The following is a 12,117-nucleotide window of genomic DNA, read 5'->3' as shown; positions in this document are numbered from 1 at the left end:
CTGGGGTTTCCTGACCCCATATCAGTTAGGGCTCTGCTGAGCGCAAGGGACAGGAAACCCAACACAAACTGGCTAAAGCAAAGGGGGACTTTCTGACACGGGTCACTGAAAAGTTCAGACCCTATTTGACAATAAAATCACCAGGACCCAATTCCTCTTTGCATCTCTCAGCTCCGCATCCTCTGTGTCGGCTTCAAGCTGATGCTGTCTCCTGGTGACACGGGGACGAACCTCTACCCAACGTGTTCAGACAGAGATCCTGAGTCCAGGGCTGAGACACAGGCTGGGCCACATGTCCACCCTGAACCAGTCACAGAGGAATGGAAGTCACCAGTTAACTTGGACCTGAGTCACACGGTCCACTCTGCGTGTGGGGTGCAGTCAGCACCCCCAAACCACAGGGCCAGGAAGTGAGTGGGAGCCGGCTCCTCACAGGGAATTTCGCTCGGTTATGTAAAACAGGCCATGGACTCTGGGGAGTGGGGATTCTGTAAGTTACTTTAGTTACACTACATCATTTCTGATCTGAAAGGGAAAACAGTAAATATGCCAGCAGCAGATCGATAAGACAGTTATTCTGTAATGAATTCCAAACACTGTAAATTAAACTGACAAGAGGTTCCGGCCCTCCTGGGCTCTTTGGGGCTCTGGAAACCATGGAGGGCTGTGCCCTGGGGGAGAAGAGATGCTCAGGGTCAGGGATCACTTCCTTTCCTCTTCCATCAGTGGGAACAGGCCGTGCTGTCCTGTGAGGCTGGCCCGTCTCCGTCCTCCCTCCCTCCACCCTCAGCTCCCCAAGGCCCGCCCCTGCTCAGGGCCACCAGTCTGTCTCCAGCCCTTCTCTACTCCCCTACAGCCTGGCACCAGCGAGACCACTGCTCTCTGGTCCCCAAACATCCGGGTGCAAACCCCACCCCTGTGCTCTCACTCCTCAGCCCCCAGGAAGCAGCCTTCCTCCACCACCTTGTCTCTCATCTTCTGAGGGAAAGGCTGACAGGGGGAGGTAGGGACCGTGCATTGGGAGCGCATTTCTGAGTCTCTGCAGAACCACAGCTGGTGGCACTGCCCACGGTGCCCTCCCGGGTGCTGCACGTGACAGCAGGGAGTGACCTTCCTGGGGGAGTTCAGGCCGCATCTCTCTGGACAGACACCCTGACTCCATCACAGAACCCAGCACTCCCTGCCCTGCAGCTCCTGCTCTTTAAGTGGCCGAGCCGGACCCCCAGGACACTCCTCGCTCTCCTCTTGGTGTCATTTGTGTAACCCTCGCCTGCCTGGGCTGGTGCTGCCGACCCAGGAGCTCTGGGAGCCAGGGAGGAGGACAGCATTACAGCGTCCTCGGAAAACTTCTGTGGCTCCTTCTCCTCCTCGTCTCTTGGTTTCAGTCTAATCGTTCTTTGGGGGCTCAGCAGCTTGGGGTTCAGGGTGAGCCCACGAGGCTAGTGCAGCTGTCCCTGTGCTGGGTGACTCTCCCACCCCACTGGGCTCCTCAGCTCTGCTCTCCTCTGTGGGCACTTGGGATTGGCGTGTCCATCCAGCATCACTACCGGCTGGGTGGGGTGGTGAGCCTGAGTGTGTGCAGAGGGCTTGCTGGCTCCTGGGTGCCCCGTGCCGGCCACAGCAGAGCAGAAGCAGCACCATTGACTTGTCCCAGAGCCAGCCCGGTGGGGACCCTGTCTCATACATCCCGGGTGTCAACTCCTCACCCCAGGTCACCTGCAGTGGGGAGCCCTGACTCGCTCCCAGCAGGGCCTATGTCTGCTCCCCTCAGAAGCCTCGCATCCAGAGCCCGGGCCTCTGGACCCACCCTTGTCCTCCCACCACCCAGAGTGGCCATCCCCATTTCTCTTTCAGGTTGACAGCAAAAGCTGTGGCCGTGCTGCTGCCCATCCTGGGAACCTCGTGGGTCTTTGGCGTGCTTGCTGTCAACCAGCAGGCCGTGGCCTTCCAGTACGTGTTTGCCATTCTCAACTCCTTCCAGGTGAGAGCCATGGCGCTGGCACGTGGGCGAGTTGTGAGGTGGGCTGTGAGCTTGTGAGTGGATGTGCAAGGAGCAGATTGACACACAAGGGCTGGAGGGAGACCCCCTCTCTGTTACCAGCACACACCTGGTGAGCCCATAGCATGGGGGTGTCGCCAAGGCCCGAGGACAGAGGCATGGATCCATGGATCCAGCCACACCAGGTCTCTGGGCAGACAGGGCCTTAGGATGGTGACCCCGTTCACAGCAGGGCTGCCTCGTCCTCCTGGCCTGTGTCTGCAGGAGGCACGTCCAGGCCTGAGAGGGAAGGTGGTCAGTATGTGGGCAGCTCCTGAGAGTGCCGGGTGTGGAGAGGTGGTGATGGGGGTGCCTGAGGTTCTGAGCTGGTGTATGCCCTCTGCGGGGAGGGGCCCAGAAGGGTTGCCAGCCTGGAAACCGGAGATGTGAGGTGCCCAGAGTCTGGGTCCCCAGACCCACGAGCCCCCCAAAGGGAGGGCGGAGGTGGGTGCCCATCACCGTAGACAGCCCACATAGCCAAGCCTAAGGCTGAATCCTGGCGAGTGTCACCACAGCCCACCCCAGCCCTGCCGTGCTGTCCTTGCTGCCTGTGGGTCTTCGTGACGGAGGACCGGGTCTTACGGGGTGGGCCAGGCTTCTGGTTTGTCAAAAGCTTCTGCGCAGTTTCCCTCTGGTGGTTTATCGTGAGGTGTGGTAGTTGTCCTGGCTGCAGCCCTCACACGCTGCAGACCCTGGGGCTCCTCGTTTGTTCTGTGTCCCAGTTTCCTCGTCCATAACGTGGGAGCAGTCACAGGCCCCACTTCGCGAGGCTACTTTTAGCACTAAATGAGATAACTCACACGAAGTTTGCCTAGTGCCTGACGCATGTTTGGTGACATCCTCATTCTCGTGTCTCTTATTGTTGTCATCATTCTCAGTCTGCAGATGAGGACACCAAGGCTCAAATTAGGTGACAGTCTAGTGTCCTCCCCTCTGTCCATCCCCAGCACTTTGCTCCTCTCCTGGGTTAGCCGGCTGGGAGCCCACTTGTCTTTGTATGTTTTCCCGCAGCCCTGCCACCTCCGCACCCTGGCAGCAGTGGCTGCCTGCATGTAGTTGGACTAGAGGGGGGCATGCCGGACCCCTCTCCATCCTCATCCTCAGCTCACTCGCAAGCTCCCTGGCAGTGCACCACACCGTCCACTCTCAGAGCCCACGTGTGGCGTTGGAGAGGACCCTTAGAAAGTTTGTGTCACGAAATGCAAGTGGCTCTAATTCTGTGTTTTCCTCCCCTTCCTTCCCAGGGATTTTTCATCTTCCTCTTCCATTGTCTCCTGAATTCTGAGGTACGGCTGCTCTCCTTCCTGACCACACGAAGCTGGTTTTCCATTTCTGAAAGGGCAGAGACAGGAGTGGTGCTGCCCTGTCAGGCTGGTGTCAGGAGCGTGGCCCCAGATAAGCCTTGGTACTGGGGACAAGCTGCGCCCGGGGGGGATGCTCCCCTGCAGCCCTTTCTCACTCTTCCTGGTTGCTAGGCAACCTCCAAGCATCTTCCCTCTCTGATGTCTTGTGGGCACTGCTGTCTGCGCAGAGGACAAGGAGAGATGGAGAGCAGGACCTTTCTGGTGTCTGGCATGTTAGGGAGAGTAAGATGTGGGTGTGCTCCCAGCGGTCCCCCCAGAGGGCTTAGGGAATCCATCTTGCACTATAAGAAAGATCTCCTGCTGCAGGGGTTGCAGAGGGGACTATTGTAACTTGGCCCTCCGGGGCACCGGGGCAGCTGGGGCCGGCTTGTTCCCCTCTGTGCAGCCTGGGGCGATGTACCTGCCATGTGCTTGACCATGGGGAGGGTGGAGGCTGCTCTGGACACAGCCCTGCCCCTCAGCACCTGCCGTCCTGTGGGAGGAAGTGCTCCCTGGAGTTGGGGGTTGACGTTTGAGCCCTGCCAGGCTGCGGTTGAGGGGAAATGCCTCCACAGTAGAGATGGGAACAGGCAGGAGCTTTTGATTAGAGCCGTCCCTTTGCACAAGGAGAGGTAGGCAGGGAGGAAGGAGGTGGGGTGGCCAGGGGAGGAGGGGTCACATGATGGCAAAGACCCCGGAGCAGCCCAGGCAGGGCCCGAGCCTGATGTCCACGGTGGAGAGGGGATGGGCCTCAGCCCGCGCGTGGCCTGCCCCACCTGTGCGTTAGTTGGTTTACTCCTCCATATTGGCCCCGCCGCTGTCACACACTCTCCCTCTGCACCCTTCACTGCCGACTGTGTCCCGTCTCCCATCCAGAACTGTGGGGAAGCCAACAAAGCCCATCCTCCAGATCCCTCTCTCCCCAGCCGGGGCCGGGACGGTGGCGGGGACGCAGTCTGTCTGCCAAATGAATCATGACCCTGTTTGAATCTGATGTGTCCAAATCTTGTCCTTGCCCTGCGCCCAGTGTCCTGGGGCCTTCTATCAGCACAGATTCCTAGACACCTTTTAGAATGACCTCTGATTGTTAACATTTCAACCTCTGAAATTGCTTCTAATGAGCCCTCTGTTCTGCCTCCGAAGGTGAGAGCTGCCTTCAAGCACAAAACCAAGGTCTGGTCCCTCACGAGCAGCTCCTCCCGCAGCGCCAACGTGAAGCCCTTCAGCTCTGACATCGTGAGTGTGGTGTGCTGTCTAGGTTCCCCTGTCTGCGCCAGCTGATCCTATTCTGAATGCCTTGCATCCTTGGCCCGAGCGCTCGAGCGCTCGGGGTCTCTGTTGTCAGTTGTTACCTGGAGAGCCAGCCCTCGTCAGCCCCTGGCCGTGGAGTTGCCTTCCGGCCTTGCTGAGCAGCCCGCAGCCTCTGCCTCAGCAAGGACGTGGTGCCCGCGGTGCTGGGGCCCGGTCTCTGAACCCCGAGCCTTGGCCCCCCCTTCCTCCCCAGGCTGCAGCCCCTGCAGCTCAGTGTCGTGCAGGCAGCTGCCCAGCTTGGGTGGGGAAGGCGAGGCTGCGTGCTGGCTTCCTGTCCAGCCCTCTCATGCCTGATGGAGGCTACAGGCTGTCTGCCCAGCAGGGTCCTCTGTCCTGATAAAATCCACAGCCCTCTCTCCTGCCCCGTTTCCAGGGGCAACACTTCTTTGTTGACTTAGGGAGACGGAGGGACGTACAGATCAGTTGACAGCGAGGCAGACGCTGGACCTCTGATGGGTCCCATGGAGGCACAGTCACCAGGCCCAGCCCTGCCTCCAACTTGTCCTCCATGCCGGGTCTCCTTCTACGGGCACCTGAGAAATCGGGTCTCCACACTCCGTGCTTGGGGTCTAAACAGGCCTGTCATCTTAGTGCCCGACTTGATTCACCTTCCTCCTGTGGCGCGTGGTCATCAGTCTGTCCCTCAGACCCCCAGGCAGGCCCCCAGCAGCCTGGCGCAGATGGTACCTGTGCTCTCCCCGCACCACTGCCTCCTCCCATCATTTAGGTCCTCACGCAGATGTTGCATCCTCGGGAAGTCCTTCCTGGACAGCAGTTCTCCGTGTCCCCCTGGACCCTGCCACTTCAGAGTCATGCTCCTGCCACTCTCTGCAGTGACCACTGTCTGCCGTCCCCCTGGGATGGAAACACTGTTTACATCACAGGGACAAGAGGGCCCTGGGGCCAAGGAGCTGTTGGCTTTGTTCACTGCATGAGCCTGCATGACCAGTACCCAGTGCACAGTGTGCTCAGTGACAGGCGTGGAGGGAATGTGGGAATGTGCAGAGGGACAGGTGAACGAGTGAGTGGATGGATGAATAGAAGGATAGATGGATGAATGAGTGTGCCCAGAGCCTGGAAGAGACGGTGGAGGGGGCTCAGCGCAGAGCAGGGGAGGGCAGTGCCTGCTCGGGTCCAGGATCCTCGTTTCTCAGGGGAGTGTCCCCACACGGCTTTCTGGCCCCATGCTTTCCGCACCCATGTAGGGTTTGGGTCTCTGATCTCGGGGCGGGGTCCTCACTGCTCTGTGGTTGCAGATGAACGGGACCCGGCCAGGCACGGCCTCCACCAAGCTCAGCCCCTGGGACAAGAGCAGCCAGTCCACCCACCGTGTGGACCTGTCCGCCGTGTGAGCAGAGAGCCGCTGACCCGCCTGCCCTCGGAACACCCCCACCCCACAAACAAAACACAAGGAGCAATCTGCCTTCCCCAGTGGGACCCTCTCCTCATGGCTGTCTGGACATGGGTGTCCCGACCCCCCGCCAGCGTCCTCACCTGTGACCCTCCCTGTGTGACAGTGCCCACTGCTCAGCCTGCAGCCTGACACACAGCGATGGGCAGACCTCCTGGCTTGAGTCCTCCTGTGGGCTGAGTGCCTGCCCTCCAGGCACCCTGAATGCTCAGTGGCCCCTGTGATGTGCGCTTGAACCTCCCTTCATCCTGCACTTGTAGAGCCTCAGACTCACGACACCTGAGCTCATGGGCCCCGGGGCTGCAGCTCAGCCTCTGCACCACGCTGGGGCCTCAGGACCAAAGAGGCGGGCCCTGCAGGGGAGGTCACGGTCCTCTGCACCCTGCAGGGTCAGCAGAGGCAGATGGGGGCGCGTGGGGAAGAGCTGGGGCATGTTTTCAACCTGCTGACTTCACCCAACAACAAGTCCCCGGCAGCCAGGCGCCAGCTGCTGTGCGGGTCTCTGCACAGGGTGAGGCCACGTGGCCAACCCCGCGGTCTGGTTCTGTGGTCTCTGTGGTGCCTCCGTGATGCTGGGCTGCAGACACTGGCTGCTCTGGCCCTGTGGTGGCGGATGCCTCGCCCAGGAGGAGAGGTGGTGGGGCCACATGCAGCAGCTGGGCCTGGAGGCCACCTGACGGTGCCACTGCCTGGGGGGGCCTCGTGGCCGGTCCTCAAGTCTTGACTCCTCAGACTCAGTTGGCCTTCAGACACCCCCTTTTCTGGCACCTGAGCCTCCTCCTGTGTTCCCAGCAGCCCCGGAGCTGACTGCCGCCCGCAGCTGGGTTTCCCTGCCTAGACGTCTCAGTGCCCGAGGCCTGACTTCCCCCAGAGTCCTTTCCTCGTCACCTGCAGCCTCCGCTGGGTTTCTGACAAGCGGATCACAGGGATGGGCGCCAGCACGGCAGCTCATGTCGCCGCAGAGGGCCCGGCCTCTGACCACACTGAACGGAGGCTGCCTGCGTCCCGTGTGGCCAACAGCCCTGAGGGAGGGATGGGACTCACGTCCTGCCTGACGGGGAGGCCTGGCAATGGCTGTGTCTTCTGAGCTAATTTATGGACTCGGACTCAGCCCTTAGGAAATGGATTCACTGTTTCGGCTCCGCGTCTGGCAGGATCCTGTGGAACACAAGGTTTGTGATTGTGGATGTGAGCTGAACGCCGTGGAAATTTGGGAAACAGGCCGAGAGAGATCGTACTGTGATGGTGTGATGTGAGATGTGTGGGTCAACTCAAACCTGTTTTTGATACTGGAAAATCCTCCTTTAACACTGTGACCACGTAGCATTAAGCACCCCCACCCCCTCCACGCACCTGCTGTTTCAGAGAGTTGTTTGCGTAGCTCTGTGGGCCTTTTGCTTCTTCATCGGGTACCTGCTTAATGCAACCCACCCCCGATGGCAATGAGTGTAATGGTCACCACAGGCGACCCCCACTGTGGGGAGGGGTCCGACCGAGCAGCATGCCCAGGGGATCACCTTGTTCCTCCACCGAGGCGAGGTCCCAAGTGCACCGGCCGACTCAGCACGGGTGACGAGGCCGTTTGCCTGCCGTGCGGCCCCCGGACGTGCTGTGGGGTAAACTGGCTGATGTGAGCGGAGACCACTGCCCAGACCCTGTGTGGTGGACAGTGCGTGTGTGCCCAGCCTGCCCAGGCTTGTCCTTGTGATCCCAGAAATCAGACCACTCGTCACACAGCCCAGACCCTTGTCCTGCCCACGAGCTCGTAGAAGTGAGAACACTGTATCCCTAACAGTTACACTTGGATGTTTTTCTTATTTAGTTTCTGGTGAAGCAAATCGAGGAAGGAACTATCTTTAGTTTAGACGGAATTCTTCCTCTTTAACTCTCAGCATACTCACGGTAATAGCTGATACATCACAGGAAGTGAGGGACGAACTCTGTATTTCTTGTGAATGCCCGTCGCGCACTTTATTTATGGGCTGTGTATTTTGGCTTCTGCAGTACTTGATTATTGACACAAAATTGGCCAAAGATGAGAAATGGGAAAGGATTGTGTGTTTAAAGGAGTTTCTGGCCCAGGAGAGATGATGAATGCCACTAAGTAGTGAAAATTGTTGTGATTTTTATGAAATAAAATCTTAATGTCCTTAAAATAAAGTGTAGTCTTTAAAGTCTTCTGCTAGTGGGAGGCAAGCAGGACCACGAGTCTCCTGATCAAACCTAAAGAATTCCTGAAGGAATCCCAGCCTGGATTCCTCCACACACATTTACTGGTGCCTGCTCTGCTCCCAGCACGGTCTCGCCTGGGGACACCTGGTGGATGAGCCCCACCCTGGCAGGAGCCTCCCTCTCGGGGCTGGGGGTGGGGGCCTGGGCCCGCAGGCATGTGGAGAAGGGACAGGAAGAGGATTTGTCTACATCTGTCTACACTGAAGCTTGTTCCCAGGAGGTGACAGGAGGTTCACTCACACGCCCTGCCCCAGCTGTATTCGTTCATTTGCTCCTGCGTCCTGTACACGGGCGGCCGTGACTGGCGTGCTCCTACCCCATCCCTGCTGTGCAGCCGTCTGCTGGGAAACCTAGTGCACGCGCCTAAGCCGTTTCCGTGTTGCATCTATTGCTCATAATTGTAACTATAATGTGTATACATAAAACATGCAGTTGTGTGTATTTTACTGAAACCTTCCACAATTTTGCAATTAGATGATTTCTATGCTCCTGTGTATATATATATATATATAATATATATAATATATATTTTATTGATATACATACTGTATACATATTTTAATATTTTATATCTATACTATTGTCAACACAAATAACAACAATCTACAGATAAGAAAGATATTTAATGAGCTAATTTGAGGACTAGCCTGGAAGCGCGCCCTCCCCCAGGGAAGAAAGCGGTCTGGAGAAGTGTGGTCAACAGCACGGTTATACACCATTTCAGAGCGGAGAACATAGAGCAAGCGTGACGGGAATGCACTTGTTTCCCAAAGTCGAGGGAGAGGCTTTGCAGCAGTTTAGCACATGCACAGCAGGTCAGCTTGACCTTGGTTCTCTGGGAAGAAAAGCTAATCTTCAAAGAGGCACTGGTATCCGCGTCAGAGAAAGGAAGCTATTCATCCTTATCTTTAAAGCGTGCACTCCGTGCTCTGGGAGAACGTTTGAAGCACATGTACGATGCACGGTCTGGGGGCCGTAAGTCAGGCTGCTGCGGGAAAAACAAGTTCCAGCCCGAATCAGATTTAAACCAGAATCGCTTCCCCATATACCTCAATATGTGAAAACTTCTTATTCTTATTTTCATCTCTATCAATCACCTATCTGTCTATCTGTCTGTCTGTCTATCTATCTATCTAATCTGGGCTCTATCCAATATGGGATGATCAATCAATAGGTATTGATGTCTTTTTTGTCTTCCTGCTTTTGGCTTTTTTCCTTGCATTGATTATTTTCCCATTTAAAATTTGAAAACTGGGTTTCTGCATCTAGAAAGTGTAAATAATTCCATGACTGTTGAAACATTTTGCCAAATTGCTGCCAAAATGGCTACTGGGTCCATTCCCACTGCCAGTGAGAGCTCACTGATAGTCTTGCTTTTCAAAAATTTTACCAGCAAAGAGTGTTATTAGTATTTTTATTACCTATTTAATATATGTGAAACTGTCATAATTTGCACTTCTTTGATCGGTACTGAGATTGAGCGGTTTTTCATACGCATCTTTACTTTTTCTCTTCTTTCTCTCAGAAGGGGGCTGAAAATTCTGAATAGATAGGGAAGCATTTATTTACGGCGTTTTCTCACTTCCTGTGCTTTGAGTTCGTCTCACGCACGTTCCCCTCGGTTGATGAGGAACGGACTTTGGTGAGTCAGGAGGCTGTCCTCCCGAGCCCGCAGTGACGGGCCGGGACCCCCTTCCCGCAGACCGCTGGCACAGCCTGCGCATCATCACTGCTGCGGTTGCTCTGTGGAAAAGCCTCGGTCACTCCCAGGTGTCCGGTGTGACTTGGAGAGCTCGGTCAGCCCCTGGGCCCTGGATCCTGCTCACTCCTGCGATGTCAGAGGAGGTGGGGTGCAGGGCTGTCCCTCTTCCGTCATCTACGAGGCCTGAGCCCAGTTGTGGGGCCAGGACCTGGGGGCCACTGACAGGCCGCTCCACGGTGGATCCCCAGATGCCTGCCTGGTCCCTGCTGCCTCCTGTCAGAGCCCCAGCTGCAGCCCCACCTGTCAGGGCGTCTTCTAGTGTCTTCTTTCCTGCAGAGAGTCCTCAGAACTTGGGGTCCACACGTGGAGGTCATTCTTTTTCTGGGCTTGATTAGGCCTCTTAAATATTTCTCACCATGTTCAGGGAGTTTGGGTGTGAGCGCTGGGCTGAGGGGAGATAGAGCTGGTGTTCAGTTCATGTCGTTGGCCAGTTCTCTACTTTCTTTTTTTAAAATTTTATTTATTTATTTTTATTAAGGTATAATTGACTCACAGCATTATAGTAGTTTTAGGTGTACAACATAGTGATCCGATATTTGTATATATTGCCAAGTGGTCACCCAAATGTCTGGTTAACATCCATCGCCATGTATAGTTACAGAATTTATTTTCTTGTGATACTTACTTATTTTATAACTGGGAGTTGGTACCTTTTCACCCCCTTCACCCTTTTCACCCACCCCCCCCCCCCCCAGCCCCGCCTCTGGCGACCGCCACTCTGCTGTCTGTTCCTGAGTTTGGCCTTTTTAGATTCTTCATACAAGTGAGATCATACAGTATTTGTCTTTCTCTGCCTGACTTATTTCACGTAGCATAATTCCCTCGAGGTTCATCCGTATTGTCTGAAATGGCAGGCTTTCCTTCTTTCTCACGGCTAAATAATATCCCATTGTAGAGTGTACATGTATCTGCTGTGTGTATTTACCACCTTTTCTTCATCCATTCATTCACTGATGCAGATTTTGTATCCTGCAACTTTGCTGAATTCCTTTATTAGTTCTAACAGTTTTTTGGTGGAATCTTTAGGGTTTTCTCCATACAAGATCATGGCATCTGCAAATAGAGATAATTTCACTTCTTCCTTTCTGATTTGAATGCCTTTTCTTGCCTGATTGTTCTTGCTAGGACTTCCAGTACCATGTTGAATAGGAGTGGTGAGAGTGGGCATCCTTGTCTTGTTCTTGATCTTGGAGGAAAAGCTTTCAGTTTTCCTCCATTGAGTATGATGTTAGCTGTGGGCTTGTCATATATGACCTTTATTATATTGAGAGGTTTTTTTTTTTAAATCACGAGAGGATATTGAATTTTGTGAAATGTTTTTTCTGCATCTACTGAGACGATCATATGGTTTTGTCTTTCATTCTGTTAACGTGGTGCATCACATTGACTGATTTGCAGATGTTGAACCATCCGTGCATCCCAGGAATGAATCCCACTTCATCGTGGTGTATGATCCTTTTAATGTGTTGTTGGAGGCGGTTTGCTAGTATTTTGTTGAGGATTTTTGCATCTGTGTTCATCAGGCGTATTGGCCTGTAGTTTTCTTTTCCTGTGGTGTCCTTGTCTGGCTCTGGTGTCAGGGTAATGCTAGTTTGTAAGGTGAGTTTGGGAGGGTTCCCTCCTTTTCAGTGTGTTAGAAGAGTTTGAAGGATTGGTGTCAGTTTTTTTTATGTTTGATAAAACTCACCAGTGAGCCATGTGATCCTGATTTGGTCCCATTACTCTCTGTTGGTCTCTTCAGATTTTCTGTCCCTTCATGATTCAGTCTTGGCAGGTTGTATGTTTCTAGGAATGTATGCATTTCCTCCAGGTTTTCCAATTTGTTGTCATATAATTATATGACATACTCTCTTAAGATTCTAGTCTTTTCGTGGTGTCAGTGGTAGTGTCTCCTCTTTCATTTCTGATTATTTCCTTGACTCCTTTATCTTTGTGTGTGAATGCCTTCTCTCAGGCCTGCTCAGGATTCCGAGGCTTCCTCAGGCCTTTCTATGGGTGCACCTGCTCCACACTTCCTCTT

General features: G+C 54.6%; 1 protein-coding gene across 3 annotated transcripts in view; it reads left to right on the top strand.

Annotated features, from left to right (window-relative positions):
• Positions 1-8,255, top strand: part of ADGRD1 (adhesion G protein-coupled receptor D1) — a 144,422-nt gene extending 136,167 nt beyond the window's left edge. For 2 of the 3 annotated variants that reach the window (XM_014858041.3, XM_044776080.2), the window contains 4 exons: positions 1,855-1,981; positions 3,283-3,324; positions 4,525-4,617; positions 5,949-8,255. In XM_014858041.3, coding sequence (XP_014713527.2) covers positions 1,855-1,981; positions 3,283-3,324; positions 4,525-4,617; positions 5,949-6,044 — 358 coding nt within the window. In that variant the 3' untranslated portion in view covers positions 6,045-8,255. Of the gene's footprint in view, positions 1-1,854; positions 1,982-3,282; positions 3,325-4,524; positions 4,618-5,419; positions 5,898-5,948 lie in introns of those variants that run through there. The other variant, XM_044776079.2, reaches the window with a different exon arrangement.
• Positions 8,256-12,117: the final 3,862 nt, after the last annotated feature.

The sequence above is a fragment of the Equus asinus genome, chromosome 8, assembly GCF_041296235.1.
Source record: "Equus asinus isolate D_3611 breed Donkey chromosome 8, EquAss-T2T_v2, whole genome shotgun sequence".
Taxonomy (NCBI): domain Eukaryota; kingdom Metazoa; phylum Chordata; class Mammalia; order Perissodactyla; family Equidae; genus Equus; species Equus asinus.
Note: the sequence above shows the minus strand (reverse complement) of the source record. Positions and strands in the feature narration are given on the sequence as shown.